We start from the raw sequence: 12,577 nt of genomic DNA on the forward strand, positions 1-12,577 counted from the left end.
TCATAGAGAGCGGTACAGCATGACCAGAACCTTAGATCATAAATTCAAAACTTTCTTCAAATGTGAGTCAAAAACAAATTAAAAGACACCTATGCAATCCTCCCCATTTCGAAAGATTAGCATGAGTCACTGAGTGATTGTGCCAGTTCTGCTACATATGAGTGCAGTGTTTCCTGGTGTTCAACGGGGGTCAGGGTGAGCCACCATTTACTTGGCTTGGGATACGTCCTATTCTTTTTTCTGGTTGTGGCACATTTAGACCATGACCTGGTGTTTGGGACGGTATGACGGAGAAGGTTTGCATTGCTGTATTGTGTGCATGTAAGGGTTATGTGTATTTGAGCTTGTGTGTTTATGCGTAAAGCCCTCACTGCAAAACGTAACAGTTTCTTATTGTGTGCATGTAAGGGTTATGTGTATTTGAGCTTGTGTGTTTATGCGTAAAGCCCTCACTGCAAAACGTAACAGTTTCTTGCTGCTTCTGTATTCTAGCACCTTGAAGCGTCTTTTGTGCTAGATGCAATTACAATAGTGATCTCAGACCAAATAATCGGGCAGACTCAAAGAATATGGCAAAGTTCTACTTTACTATCAATTTATAATGTAGGGTGATCTCACAGGCATCAGACTGATGCACGCACACTCTCATACAACCTTGATTACATGAAGGTCTTATTCCCCATTATGCGACTTCTATGACATCATTCTGCGTGGCAAAATACATAATCTATCGAGGGAAGAGATTGGTTTAAGAGAACATATCTACCTATAGAACATATAAGGATTAGTGCATCATTGGCTACCCCTTGTCTGTAGGGCACACCTTGATCTAACTCTAAATACGTATAATACTGATTATTGCGGACAAAACAACAGTGGATTGGTCTATGCTATAGTGCACGTTAGGTTGTCCTTCAACCCCACTGATTGGTTGACATAATATGCCAACCTTGCACTTTTGGCTCTTTTTAGCAGCATGTAAATGAATGAAACCTAGGTGCTCGAATCCCATCAGACTACTCCCCATTTTCCCAATTAGTCCATCATCTCTCATCAGTAGGTTATCAGCCAAGGTTTTCTGTTTGCAGTTTGACCTTGTTGCCTGCTCACTGTCCTGGAACATTCAAGGGAGTGTGAGCACACCACTATCTTAGCTTATCTCATGAATAGCCTTTGTTTTTGACTTCTGAGTCACGTATAAAGAGGCCATGTATGTGTCCATTTCAGCCTTTTATTTACTGCTATTTGATTTAATTATGCGGGTGGCTGTTGCTCCTTTTGACCTCCGGAGACTTTCTCACTCTATCTCATATGAACTGTGTATGCTTTTAAATGACCATCAGTTTGGCTCTCACAGATGTTTTCTTCTTCCTTCATCTATGAAGAATGTGCCACATTCAGAGCTTATCCATGTACTCCATTTGTGCTCTGTGCTTATCCTTTAAAAATAGCATCTTTAATTCAGGGCCAACCTGGACTCATCATCAGCTCTGCACAGAAAGCTGTTTTTCTGCGTCTCCTGATCCGACAGCCTTGGCTTGTCTCTGAGGTAGCTTGGTTAAGCTCAACATGAGCCAGAGTCCATTTTCCTACTATGGCCGTCCTTGCCATGTTGTATATTCCTCTATAGCAAGCTTCTATACGTTTTCTCTCTTCCTTGCGTTACTGCATATTTACAGTTATTGGTCAGTAAGTTACTTCATCTTCTTTAGATCCATGATTACTTTAGGTTGAGGTACATGTTACTCTTAGTGCTTCAGTTACATCATTACTTCTGAATATTTTCATATCGTTTCAGTATAGGTTCATATATCTTCTTTATAACATCACGTTATCCTCGTCAGATTTCACTTTAGCGTCCATCCATAGTATTAATTGATGCATTTTGACATTTTAGCAGGCGACATCCTTCCATATAACATTATTCCATGTGACATCCTTCCACACTTTCAGTGTGAGGGTACATTCTGTCTGAGTGCATAACATCTATCATACACTCAAAGAGGTATAGGAACAAAACAGGAGAACCCATTATTTGCTTTTGTTCGACTATTCCAATATGACGGCGGTGAAGAGGCAGAAACTGGCAATATATCATCTACCTGCTCCTCAACACTTCCTTTGTATTGTCTGAACTGACAGGTCTTAAACATTTGCCTTGGAAGACACATGGTTGGATCAATTCTTATGTCTTCTGTGAGGTTCTTTCTGACTTTGGCATGGATTGCATGCCATTGTCCCCTAAGGTCTTGCACAGTGTTTTTTAAAGTAGGAAAACCTCCTAACAGCCTTGTGTGGTTCTCTGTTTTTATGTAGGGTTGGTTTGCCTTGAGGAGTTTCATTTGAAAGAATGCTGTTTTCACCATGGCGTCGACCTGTGAATTCTTGAAGATGGCAGCGTCCCAGAAGAAGCCTAGGATGTGTAACTTGGTTTTCATATTGATTATTTTTACAAATAAGGGGAGTGCGCATCGTGAGGTTTCTTTGAGTAGTTGAGGCAGGCCAAGTAGGAGGATTTCAGTTTCATCACCTCTGAGTTTGAGGCATTTTGCAATCACAATGCAAAGAAGTGTGATGCTTCAGAGGGTCACAGACCAGCCACGAGACTCATGTAGAAAAGCCCAGGTTGCTTGAGTTACACTGAAAGCACCCACCGACTATTGTCATTCATTATCAATGAAACTGTCAGAACACGAATTCAACCTTGCACCCAACATTCTTCTGAGCTGTCATTCATGCATAATGCACCAAATCTCAACCCGCATTCATGGATGGCCGCAAGAGCAGACGCAGCCATACAAAACCAAGTCATAACATGGCCCCATCCTCTTCCCTCTGGCGTTAAGACTGTTTGACACAATCATGATTTGGTGTTGTGGCCCAGGAGCCATATCTAGGTGGATTTAGAGGTTCTCTGCAGTCTCCTGGCTTCTCATTAGTTTGATTGAATGTAAGTATGACTGACGTAAGAAGGGATTTATACAGCTACATTCGAGGGAGAGGTGTAGATCTAGGCTGCAGTATTTCTATGCAGGATCGGGTTTACAGCCAAGCCGTGCTATTATGAGGACCCCCCCTGATACTACAAAAGCTTGTTTAGGTCACAGAAAATCTGGCCCTTGTTCAGTGCATCATTCACATTAGGCTGGCATGGGACCATTGTCCCTGAGAGACAATATTTTTGGGGAGTAGGTCTGGTTTTGTGCATCTTCTGTTCATGGAACCATGATAAAAGACAGAGGTTCCCTCGTCACTGGATTCCTTGATCCCCTTTGATGAGTGAAAGGGGCAGACATGTGGCTTGTCCTCAAGATAGAAACATCTATGTATACGTGAGAGAGGCACACCCCAGACAAAGATATATGCCTATTTTTCACAGGCTTGTGTCACTTGTATCTGGAAAAGAAAGAATATGAACATGGATTATAGAAAGTAGTTGTCTGGTTGAGGTGCTTGATCCAGGTCTGTGCACTACACAGGGGCTGGCACCTACAATATCATCTGGTGGACAGACGTCAGTGGAATTAAAAGCCCCAGAGTTCCATGGGGCACACACAATCACATTTTGCACGTTCCGCACTAATGGTGTGGGGCAATGACGGGTACGTTTAAGGGTCCTCCAGATCCACGAAGCGCTGCTCTTCACCAGGTGTTTCTTCACCGCCAGCCATGTCTATTGCTTGTTCTGGTTTGGATTATCCTGCTGTGACCTCATATTTGAACCCTGGACTGCCTTTGTTTCTACACTTCTGCTTTGTTTCCCACTGTCTCCCACTTGTATGTGAACTTGCACATTGTCCCTGGACTCGCTTTGGAATGACAGATTGGTTTTGGTGTTTTGAATGTCTAGCCATTGGATTTTTGTTTGGACCTGCTACTTCCTGTATCCTGAGACTATGTGGAACCCATGACTGTGTCTTCCTGAGTGATTACATTCTAGCTTATAGAGCTTTCCTCCTCCGGTTTGGTGCATCTGGCACTCTTCAGCATCTCTGAAATAGGGGAGTGCAGCATCTTATCATAAAGGAACTTGTGGAATCAACTCAATACAAACTGTATTCTGGCTCTAATTGGCCATCAAAGAAGATTCTTTGTGTGTCCATAGAACCATTTCATAGATGTTCCGAAATATCTAGCTCTGTTCCAATCTGAGGTTGTTAAACGCTGTGACTGTCCTACAAAAATACTTTTTTATGGTCATATTAGAAAAAACATCACAGTTGGCTGTAGAAGCTGATGATTGGGAACTTGGAATCTCCTTTCTAAGAGATGAGGTATAGTGAGACATTATCTGTCTTCGCTCAATCTTTGAGGGTCCCTGGCCCACACGTTGACTCAAGGGTTGTAGAAGATGTTGCATGTAACTAGGATTACAGAACATGCATTGGTTGCCACGTTCCAGAAGCGATGTGCTCTCTGTGGGTCAGAAACTTTACTTCCAAATGATTTTCTTTTTAACCAATACATTTATTGAGCAACAAGACGGGAGGGGCCACCACTGGTATTGTACGAGATTACTGAATGTAAAAAGTCTGGCCCCGAAAAGTCTGACCCCCATTTTTCCGCAGATATATATGTGGGGGGGGTAAAGTTAATAGAAATGTATAGGGGTAAGGCGGGGGGTCTCACCCCACAGATATATTTGCAACAAAAAAAAATCAGCATTTTGGTTGTTGGACTTTTGCATTGGGTCATTTCACACAGAATCCCAACACTGCATATCACAATGACTGGTCATTGAGCATCTTGTGGCATTAGTAAAGTGGACTGCAAAATATGATTTTTATCACAAAATTGGTGCAGAGGATGTAAGCATTAAATAGCATTTGCACGGCTGCACTGGATTTCATTTTGGGATATCACCCTTGACTCTTGTTTGAAGGAGCAATCCAAACCCTGTGGATACACAGCAGCACAGATCGCCTTGATGCATCAACCTGATGGTATGTGCCATGCAGTATTTACATTGTGCATAACGTCTGCGGCATTTATATGGGGTTTTCCGCCCCACTGAGAGCAAATGTATGGTAGCCCTGCATCACTATTCATTTACACACAACAGAGAGAGAGAGAGACACTTACAGTGGTAGTAGGTCTCGTGTTTGTTTAAGGAGGGTGTGCCAAATCCACACCGGGTATGCTGCTCCAGTAGATCAGCCAGGAGAGTGTGTTTGAAGGGAGCTAGTGAGACCGTCACAGCAAATGTATGGTAGGCCTGCATCACTATTCATTTACACACAACAGCTGCTCTGCGACAGGTGCATGGTTACCGCTGCCCGCTGCTATAGATCCTGAGAAGGCACTGTATCTTTAGATCACCTGAAGCGTGATGTCTGTCTGGTTGATACTATGTAGTTCTCGCAAAAACATGGGCAACTAGCCCTGATAAACATGAAACTTGTCATTTTGACCTTAGTGAGTATTAGGTTTGGTCAGTGACTGTGAGCTGGTGGCATCTTTTCTCTCATCCAGGGAGCAGCTCGGGATTATCTATGCAGTGGATTTTATAATAACATGAGGCTGTACAGATGAATGTATCCTGCAGAAGTGACTGTCTGTTTCCTTTCTAGATGGATGTCTTGGAACTTCTGACGGTGAAGCAGCTGGCGCAGTTGTCAGCTACCAACGGTTCGCTGAAGACACCGTCTGATGTGTTGAGCGTGATGAAGTTTGTGTCTGGCCCAGAGGCAGTGCTGGAGTACACTACAGAATTCAACAACCTAGTGAGGCCAAGAGTTATTCATTTTATACTCTTCTCCCTTTCTACCTCCATCTTCTCAAGCTCTCTGTAGAACCATGTTTGTGTCTGGTGCGTATTTTGGAAGACCAACACTGGATCCTTTGAACGGATGTCATACACACACACACACATCTTCCAAACCCCACCTTCAATTAACTGTGGAATGGGTACTTTCAAACCAGGTGCATGCAGTACGCACAGAGAGCACACGGGCTGTGAGCTACCTACGTTTATGAACGAAGGTCCACATTTCAAAAACTAGGAACCTACAGTCATGGCTGACAAAAATAGGCTTTTCGAAATCTAACTTTTCTGTTGATCTGTTTGGTAATTATGCTTCAGTCATTGCTAACTTCTCAACTGCTGATCAGCAGAATAGTTCATAGAACATGTAATATTATATTAAAATACATCTAAAGGCTGCTAACCAGGATATTCATGATTTGTGTAGTTATTCCTCCATTAAATCTCATATAATGTAGTCGACCACAGTCTTTGCTTCCAATACCATGATTAAGCTGTCAATGGGGCAACGCGTTGCTCAGGAAGTAGTGGTATGGCCTCATGCCCCTACAGTGATTGGTCACTCTACCCAACCTGTTAGCAGGACAGGAAATGAATGGAGTAAATGATTGTAGTTTGTTCAATATGAATACTTAGCCAACAGGAACAGATCTTAGGCTCATGTCAGAGAGACCACTTGGCATCTGTTACATGGTAAGGGTGTGTTGCCCTTTTAGCTGAGTTCATACATTTGCACAGGAGCTTGAGTCTTCCCTAACTCTCCATAATACAAAATGACAACATTATCAGTAGCCAAAAACAGGTCACTAGCCCCCACATCCTTTCAAGGAGAATTATAAGCCCAGAATGTATATTTGTATATTTATATAGCGCATCACAATTCTGAGATATTTTAGCACTGAAAGACCACAGATGTGTGACTATATTAATAACACAAAGTGTTGAAACGGAAAGGTGCCCATACACAGTCACGGACTGGTAACAGACTTAAAAAAACAAGAAAAGATTTGCATCAAAAACAAGAGAATCCAGTTATTTGAACCTAATAGTTTGAAAAAACGATGTATTTTAAACAATGTTTAGCTTGGACTTTTCTGACTACAAATATCTGTTTTATCAAAGAAAACCAGTTAAAGTATTCTCGCCCTAGTTTATAAACATGCATTCTGAAGAGGGCTCCCATCAGGGTGTGTACATCCTTCTCACAAATTTCTGGTCCTTGAATGGGATAATGGCAGTGGCATAACACAAAGTTCGGGGCCCCCAGCTCACCCGGAAGCTCATCAAAGAAACACAGGCCATGCGATCATGCTGCCATAGTGGTGTGCTGAGCACTACTCTACGTGTAAGATGTACCATTTTTGATCAAAACGTACAACTTTAACCTAGTGTATGTACACAAGAGGGCATTGCATGCCTGGTCCCTGGTGTCCAAGCATGCCATCTGCCACCGTGCACACCCAGTAACATTATTATTCACGTGCGATTGGGGGAGGCAGCTTTTGGTGTTGGGAGGGTGAGCGGCTTCTGAGGGGGTACTGGAACTATGGAGGATTTAAGTCAGTGGCAGTGAGTGCATATCTTTAGTGGAGGGGCATTACAATATCCCACACATTAGTGTAAGTGACCAAGCATAGGAATCAGGTTTTTTTTACGCACTAGACAATTTTTCAAACAATGTTTTGAAATGGTCTATTTTACAATACAATTTTCGAGGAAAAGTGGGCTAAAAACCTATACAATAGTTTCACGTGTTTTCAGCATGGCTGTTTTCGGTACGGTTGATTTTGCCTTATCACCGCAGCTGTTTTGGAGGTTTTTATTGGAATGGGGGATTCCCCAGACCCCCATTTTACCCACTTCCACCACCCCCAAATCCCCTACACAAATACCCTAAAATACTTTTTCTTCTTTAACCAGCGCTTAGATGCCTACAGGCTTTGTGCACTTATATAAATGTTTGAATAAATATGTCCGCATTGCCACTGTAAGTCACTACTATGAAGCTGCAGCAATAACTGTCATTGGGCCTCATTTTAAGTATGGTGGTAAGGTAACAATGATGCTGGTAGCGCTACCGGCACCGTTGCTACCATACCACCATACTACGAGCTGTGCTCAAGGGTGCCTGTCTGCCCGCCAGGTCTGACCTGGTGGGCAGAGCGGCACCCGCGAGCACAGCATGTCAGATGCACCGGCACTGTTTACATCCGCATCTGACGTCCCCAAGGGGCTCAAATGCAAATGGGGATGTACCGGTTCCGGCATCGGCAAAAGGGCAATTACCAGGTCCGGCGGGGCCGGAATACCCCGGTAATTGCCCATTCACGGGTGCCCGACCCAGTTGCGAGGTCGGAGGTAGCCTTGCCGGTTTTACCGGGAAGGCTACCTCCAACCTTGTAATGAGGCCCATTGTAAATTACTTTCATGGAGCCATGGCCACAAGCTATGGCAGTAACTGCCAGTGTACATCACTTTCATGAAGCAGCAGCCACAATCTATGCCACTAACTGTGACTGTAAACAATTTCCATGTAGCTGCAGCCACAATCTCAGGCAAATATTTTTAAAAAAATAAAGTTAGCAGACTACACAACGGCAAGTGATGTCACAAGAAGTGAACATATCTTAAAGCGGACAATGCAAAGTTTATACAAGTGTCCTTTTTTATTGAGCATTTGCCACTGGAAAATAACCCATTAATGGCAAAGTGCAGAAGGCAGCCACCTTTTAAACCCAAGAATCAATATGTAATAGTCCCTTTAGAGCATCATCCCAATATGCACCAAATTGAACCTCAAGGGGCGATTGCATATGTTTCTAGCTGGGAAATTGATGACCTTTGCTACCGCACCTGACCATTAAATTAAATTGAAGCGCATTTGCTTGTTTTTAACTTACGGCCTCAGTAATGGTCACTGTAAATCACTGCGCTCACAATCTATTTCTAGTCTGGTGTCTGTAGATCACTTTCATGAAGCTGCATGCAATATCTATGCCAGTGACAGTCACTGGAAATCACTCACTGCCCCCCAAAAAATAGACACTTATCACTCTTGAATACACACACTGTGAGTCAGGCACACACATACACACACACACTCACTCAATCATAGATACCCACACTGTAACACATTTAGACATGCACACATACAAACATATCTAACTCACTTTGGTTCCAACGCTGCTCCGTCGGAGCTCTTGCAATCTTGGCTGGGCAATAACAGCAGCATGCTCTGCATGCACACACTCTCTTAGTTTCTTAGCAACCACTGCACCATTGTACAGTGCAACAATGTCAAAGGCCCTGTGCAGAGTTCACATAGTCTTTTAAGGCAGATTTTGCCATAGGGCCGATGTGGAGCTTGCACTTTTTTTAAAGACAGAAACATTTTTCAAAGATCAGAGAGCTTAGGAGGGAACAAACCTCCCCACCTCCCTTGACAAAGGGTCCCTGCAAAACGAGGGCTGCGGCGGTCCCCGATATACCTGTAGATAATTGACGCACCAGATTTCCATCTTAACCAAGCAAGAGTCTTATTCCAAAGAGCCTGCCAACGTTCACGCCTGGAGTGAAAGGGAGCACTGAAATGACAATAGCACTCTTCTTTTGAATGCAGTTAACTAATCGATATCTGCTAATGTGGGTATCTCCCCTCTATGTCTTAAGATTTTTTTTAGACTGACTCAGAAAGGAGACGTGGAGAATTATAGCACAAGAAAACGACGTGGCTCTTCATCAAAACCTCCACTGACAAATTAAATGATTTTAGCTTTGATTACGCTATTCAAAATCTCAGAATTATATCATTATCCAGAAGAAGTGTCACTTTGAGCGTAACTTGCAACCCAAATACATGCATCTTTCAAAAATGTTCAGCTGTCCCGTACACCTTTCGGGCTCTTTGGGACTTCGCATTGAAGTGATCACCACTCCCAGATGCTATGGGCCCTAAGTGGGCACTGTATCTTCGAGCACATAAAGTGGGACTCGGTGTGAAGTGATAGGCATGCCTTGGCAGGTATGAAGAAGGTGCAACCACTACTCAAATTAGGCGGCGTCTGGAGGCTGCCAGAGCCTCACCCTCAGGATCCCTGTGCTTTGACAACCATTCCAAAAGTGCTACATGTGTCTAAAAACCATTCCCTGGCCCTGGAATGTATGTCCTGAGAACAAAATGGGATATTCATTGGTTAAAAAAGTACAGCGTTTACACTGGTTTCCTGAAAGTATTTTGAGCAGAAAATCCCCAATTCCCTCCAAGGTCCTGTTTTAGGGCCTCATTACGACCCAGGCGGTAAGTTACCGCCTGGGCCGTGACTTTACCACCATGGCGTAAACTACGTTTACGCCATGGTGGTTGACGGACTTACCGCCCCATTCCGAGGTCGGCGGGGCGGTAAGTCCCCAATCCCCATTTACCCTTCCCCATTCCCATTTTTGCCCCATAGGGCATAATGGGAGTGGGGAAGGCGTTAATTACGCCACCGTAAATTACGGTGGCGTAATTAACTCCATGGTCCCTTAGCGCCATGGATTTTAACACCTGCTAAAAGCAGGTGTTAAAAGCGCCATGGCGCTAAGGGACCTCGTAGTTGGCGGTAAGGGGTCGGCGCAGCTAACGCTGGCGTTAACCCCTTACCGCCAGGGTCGTAATGAGGCCCTTAGACTTTTCGTAACCTGTCAGACTGCTTGGGGAGTTAGGTAAATGCTGTAGTAGCTGTTGATATCTGTTGATAAGTAGTTCACAGATTCAGGTTCCGGTAGAGCAACCACCCCCACCTTTCACCCATTGGTGGTAGATACCCGGGTGGTTTGGCCTATAGGGAACTCTGGAGATTGCCTGGTGGGCCTCTGCACCTAGGCCCTTCCGTGTGGTATTTCCACATTTTCTCATAGGAAAAGGGTCGGGCTCGCTGAAAATGTGTAATTTGCGGCCACTTTTAACATTATTACCAGGGCCGCTTTTGTTCCCAGTCCACTCCTGGTAGATACATAGACACTACATTGGCTAGTAGTAGCCCAGCGGCATGAAACAGCAAGACCTATGCAACACATTCTTCTTTCCCGCGCAGACTTTAAACATTTGCAGAACCAACATGCCAATTCATCGACTCTCACCTGTTCCTAATCCTCCCATATTAATGATCTGTTTTAAACCTAGCCAACTTACACTGTGTACCGTCTGTGCTTGTGTTCTCCAGCCCAACATCCAGCTCCAAGGTGATATCCAGTACACGCTGTTGGACCAAGTGTTCAGAAAAGCCAATCTCACCACAGCGAGCGACACTGAGTTTTCCACGTGGATCGGTTCCCGCCTTACAAATTTACTTCCGGCACTAAACAGCTCACTAGTCCCTGATCTTTTTGCGGGAGTGCAGTCAAGGCAATGCGCTGCCATCCAAAACATGTAAGTAGCCCTTTATCAACATTGCTGAAGCCAGGGAAAGATATTTTCTTATTTTAAGAATGTACTTTTTAAAAATCTTGTTCTGTAACAAAAAAATCGAAAAGAAAAATGAATACTCTGGTGTCATGTCAAAATGGAAAGTTAAATCAAGCTGAATTTCCACGTATTCAAGTTCCCCAGCAGAGTTGCAACAAGTTTTGTTTCTGTTCCTGACCTACTTGTTCGAGGAATTCGACCATCCGCACAGTGGGTATGCCCTCGCCAGGGCTTTTTTGAAATTTGAAATGAAATTGAATGATGGTAAATTAGCCCACAGAAAATGTGTGGGGCTAATCCGCACACATTCTCCTATGCTCACTGCACAACATATGCATAGATCTGTGTACTTAGGGTGGACACAGCCTACAGACACAGTCCCGCCTGTCATATTTAGTTGGGATCTGACAGGTGGAGTACAGGATGCACCTCCAGAAGGGGGAGGGCCACACATTCCCCCTGCCATGGCCAGCCTAATTAACTAATAAAAGCTCCATGGATCTGCCCTGTCATTTTGTTGAGCCTTGTAGCTGGTGGCAGCATTCACATACTAATCAGAATTTAATTCAAACAGGCTTACATGGGGCCTGGCTGCAGAGGCTAACAAAGGTGACAGGAACCTCCAGAACCCTTTCATATGCACTGTGTCAACCTGAACCAAGCTCCCGCCCTCAGTATCGATTGACAGTGAAATGTCATGTCTGTGACTGCATGTTTACAGTAGTCATTCCCTCAGGGGGACCCCATTTAGAAGGTATGAGTATGTGGTTTGACAGAGTCAGAAAGTCTGGTCTTGCTGCAGCTTCAAGGGAGACCTGCTGCTTTAATCAGGAACCACAAAGAGCTCCATTAACCAGATAGTGCCTTTTATCCAACACAGACAGGCAGTTGAGTGGGACTTAGTATTACATGTTTTCCCCCCTTTACCTTTTCTGTTGCAAAGCACTCTGGTTGTGACATTGCACATTCAGGTGATTGTTGGTTAGGACCCAGGATTGGTTTCTTAAGGTAGGCTTAGCCTACACCAATCCCTGTGGTCCATTTGGCTTTAAAAGAGAGCTGGGCCTCTCTAGTGGCAGATCATCTGAAGGCTTCACCAGAAGCAGACATGACAAACTCAGCCTTGGACCCTGGCTGAAGGTACAGTCTGATTTACATCTTCCGCCAGTGAAGGAAAACCAGGACCTCCAAGAGGGAAGCAAGAGGGAAGCAAGAATCCTCCAGACATGTTATGCACTGGCTTCCAGTCCCAGCACACATACAGTTTAAGGTGGCCACCCTTGTCCACAGATGCCTATACTGGGGGGCTCCAGCCTACTTGAAAACCCGATTGGCCATTTATAATCCCAAAGAACTTTACACTCAGC

At 44.2% G+C, this 12,577-nt stretch overlaps 1 protein-coding gene across 4 annotated transcripts in view; it reads left to right on the plus strand.

The window, feature by feature from the left end:
- LOC138569359 (uncharacterized) overlaps positions 1 to 12,577 on the plus strand; it is a 1,262,132-nt gene that overhangs the window by 241,746 nt on the left and 1,007,809 nt on the right. For all 4 annotated transcript variants that reach the window (XM_069647272.1, XM_069647275.1, XM_069647274.1 and 1 more), the window contains 2 exons: positions 5,571 to 5,723; positions 10,969 to 11,174. In XM_069647272.1, the coding sequence (XP_069503373.1) occupies positions 5,571 to 5,723; positions 10,969 to 11,174 (359 nt within the window). The remainder of the gene's footprint in view (positions 1 to 5,570; positions 5,724 to 10,968; positions 11,175 to 12,577) is intronic.

The sequence above is a fragment of the Ambystoma mexicanum genome, chromosome 2q, assembly GCF_040938575.1.
Source record: "Ambystoma mexicanum isolate Mex_15411 chromosome 2q, UKY_AmexF1_1, whole genome shotgun sequence".
NCBI lineage: Eukaryota > Metazoa > Chordata > Amphibia > Caudata > Ambystomatidae > Ambystoma > Ambystoma mexicanum.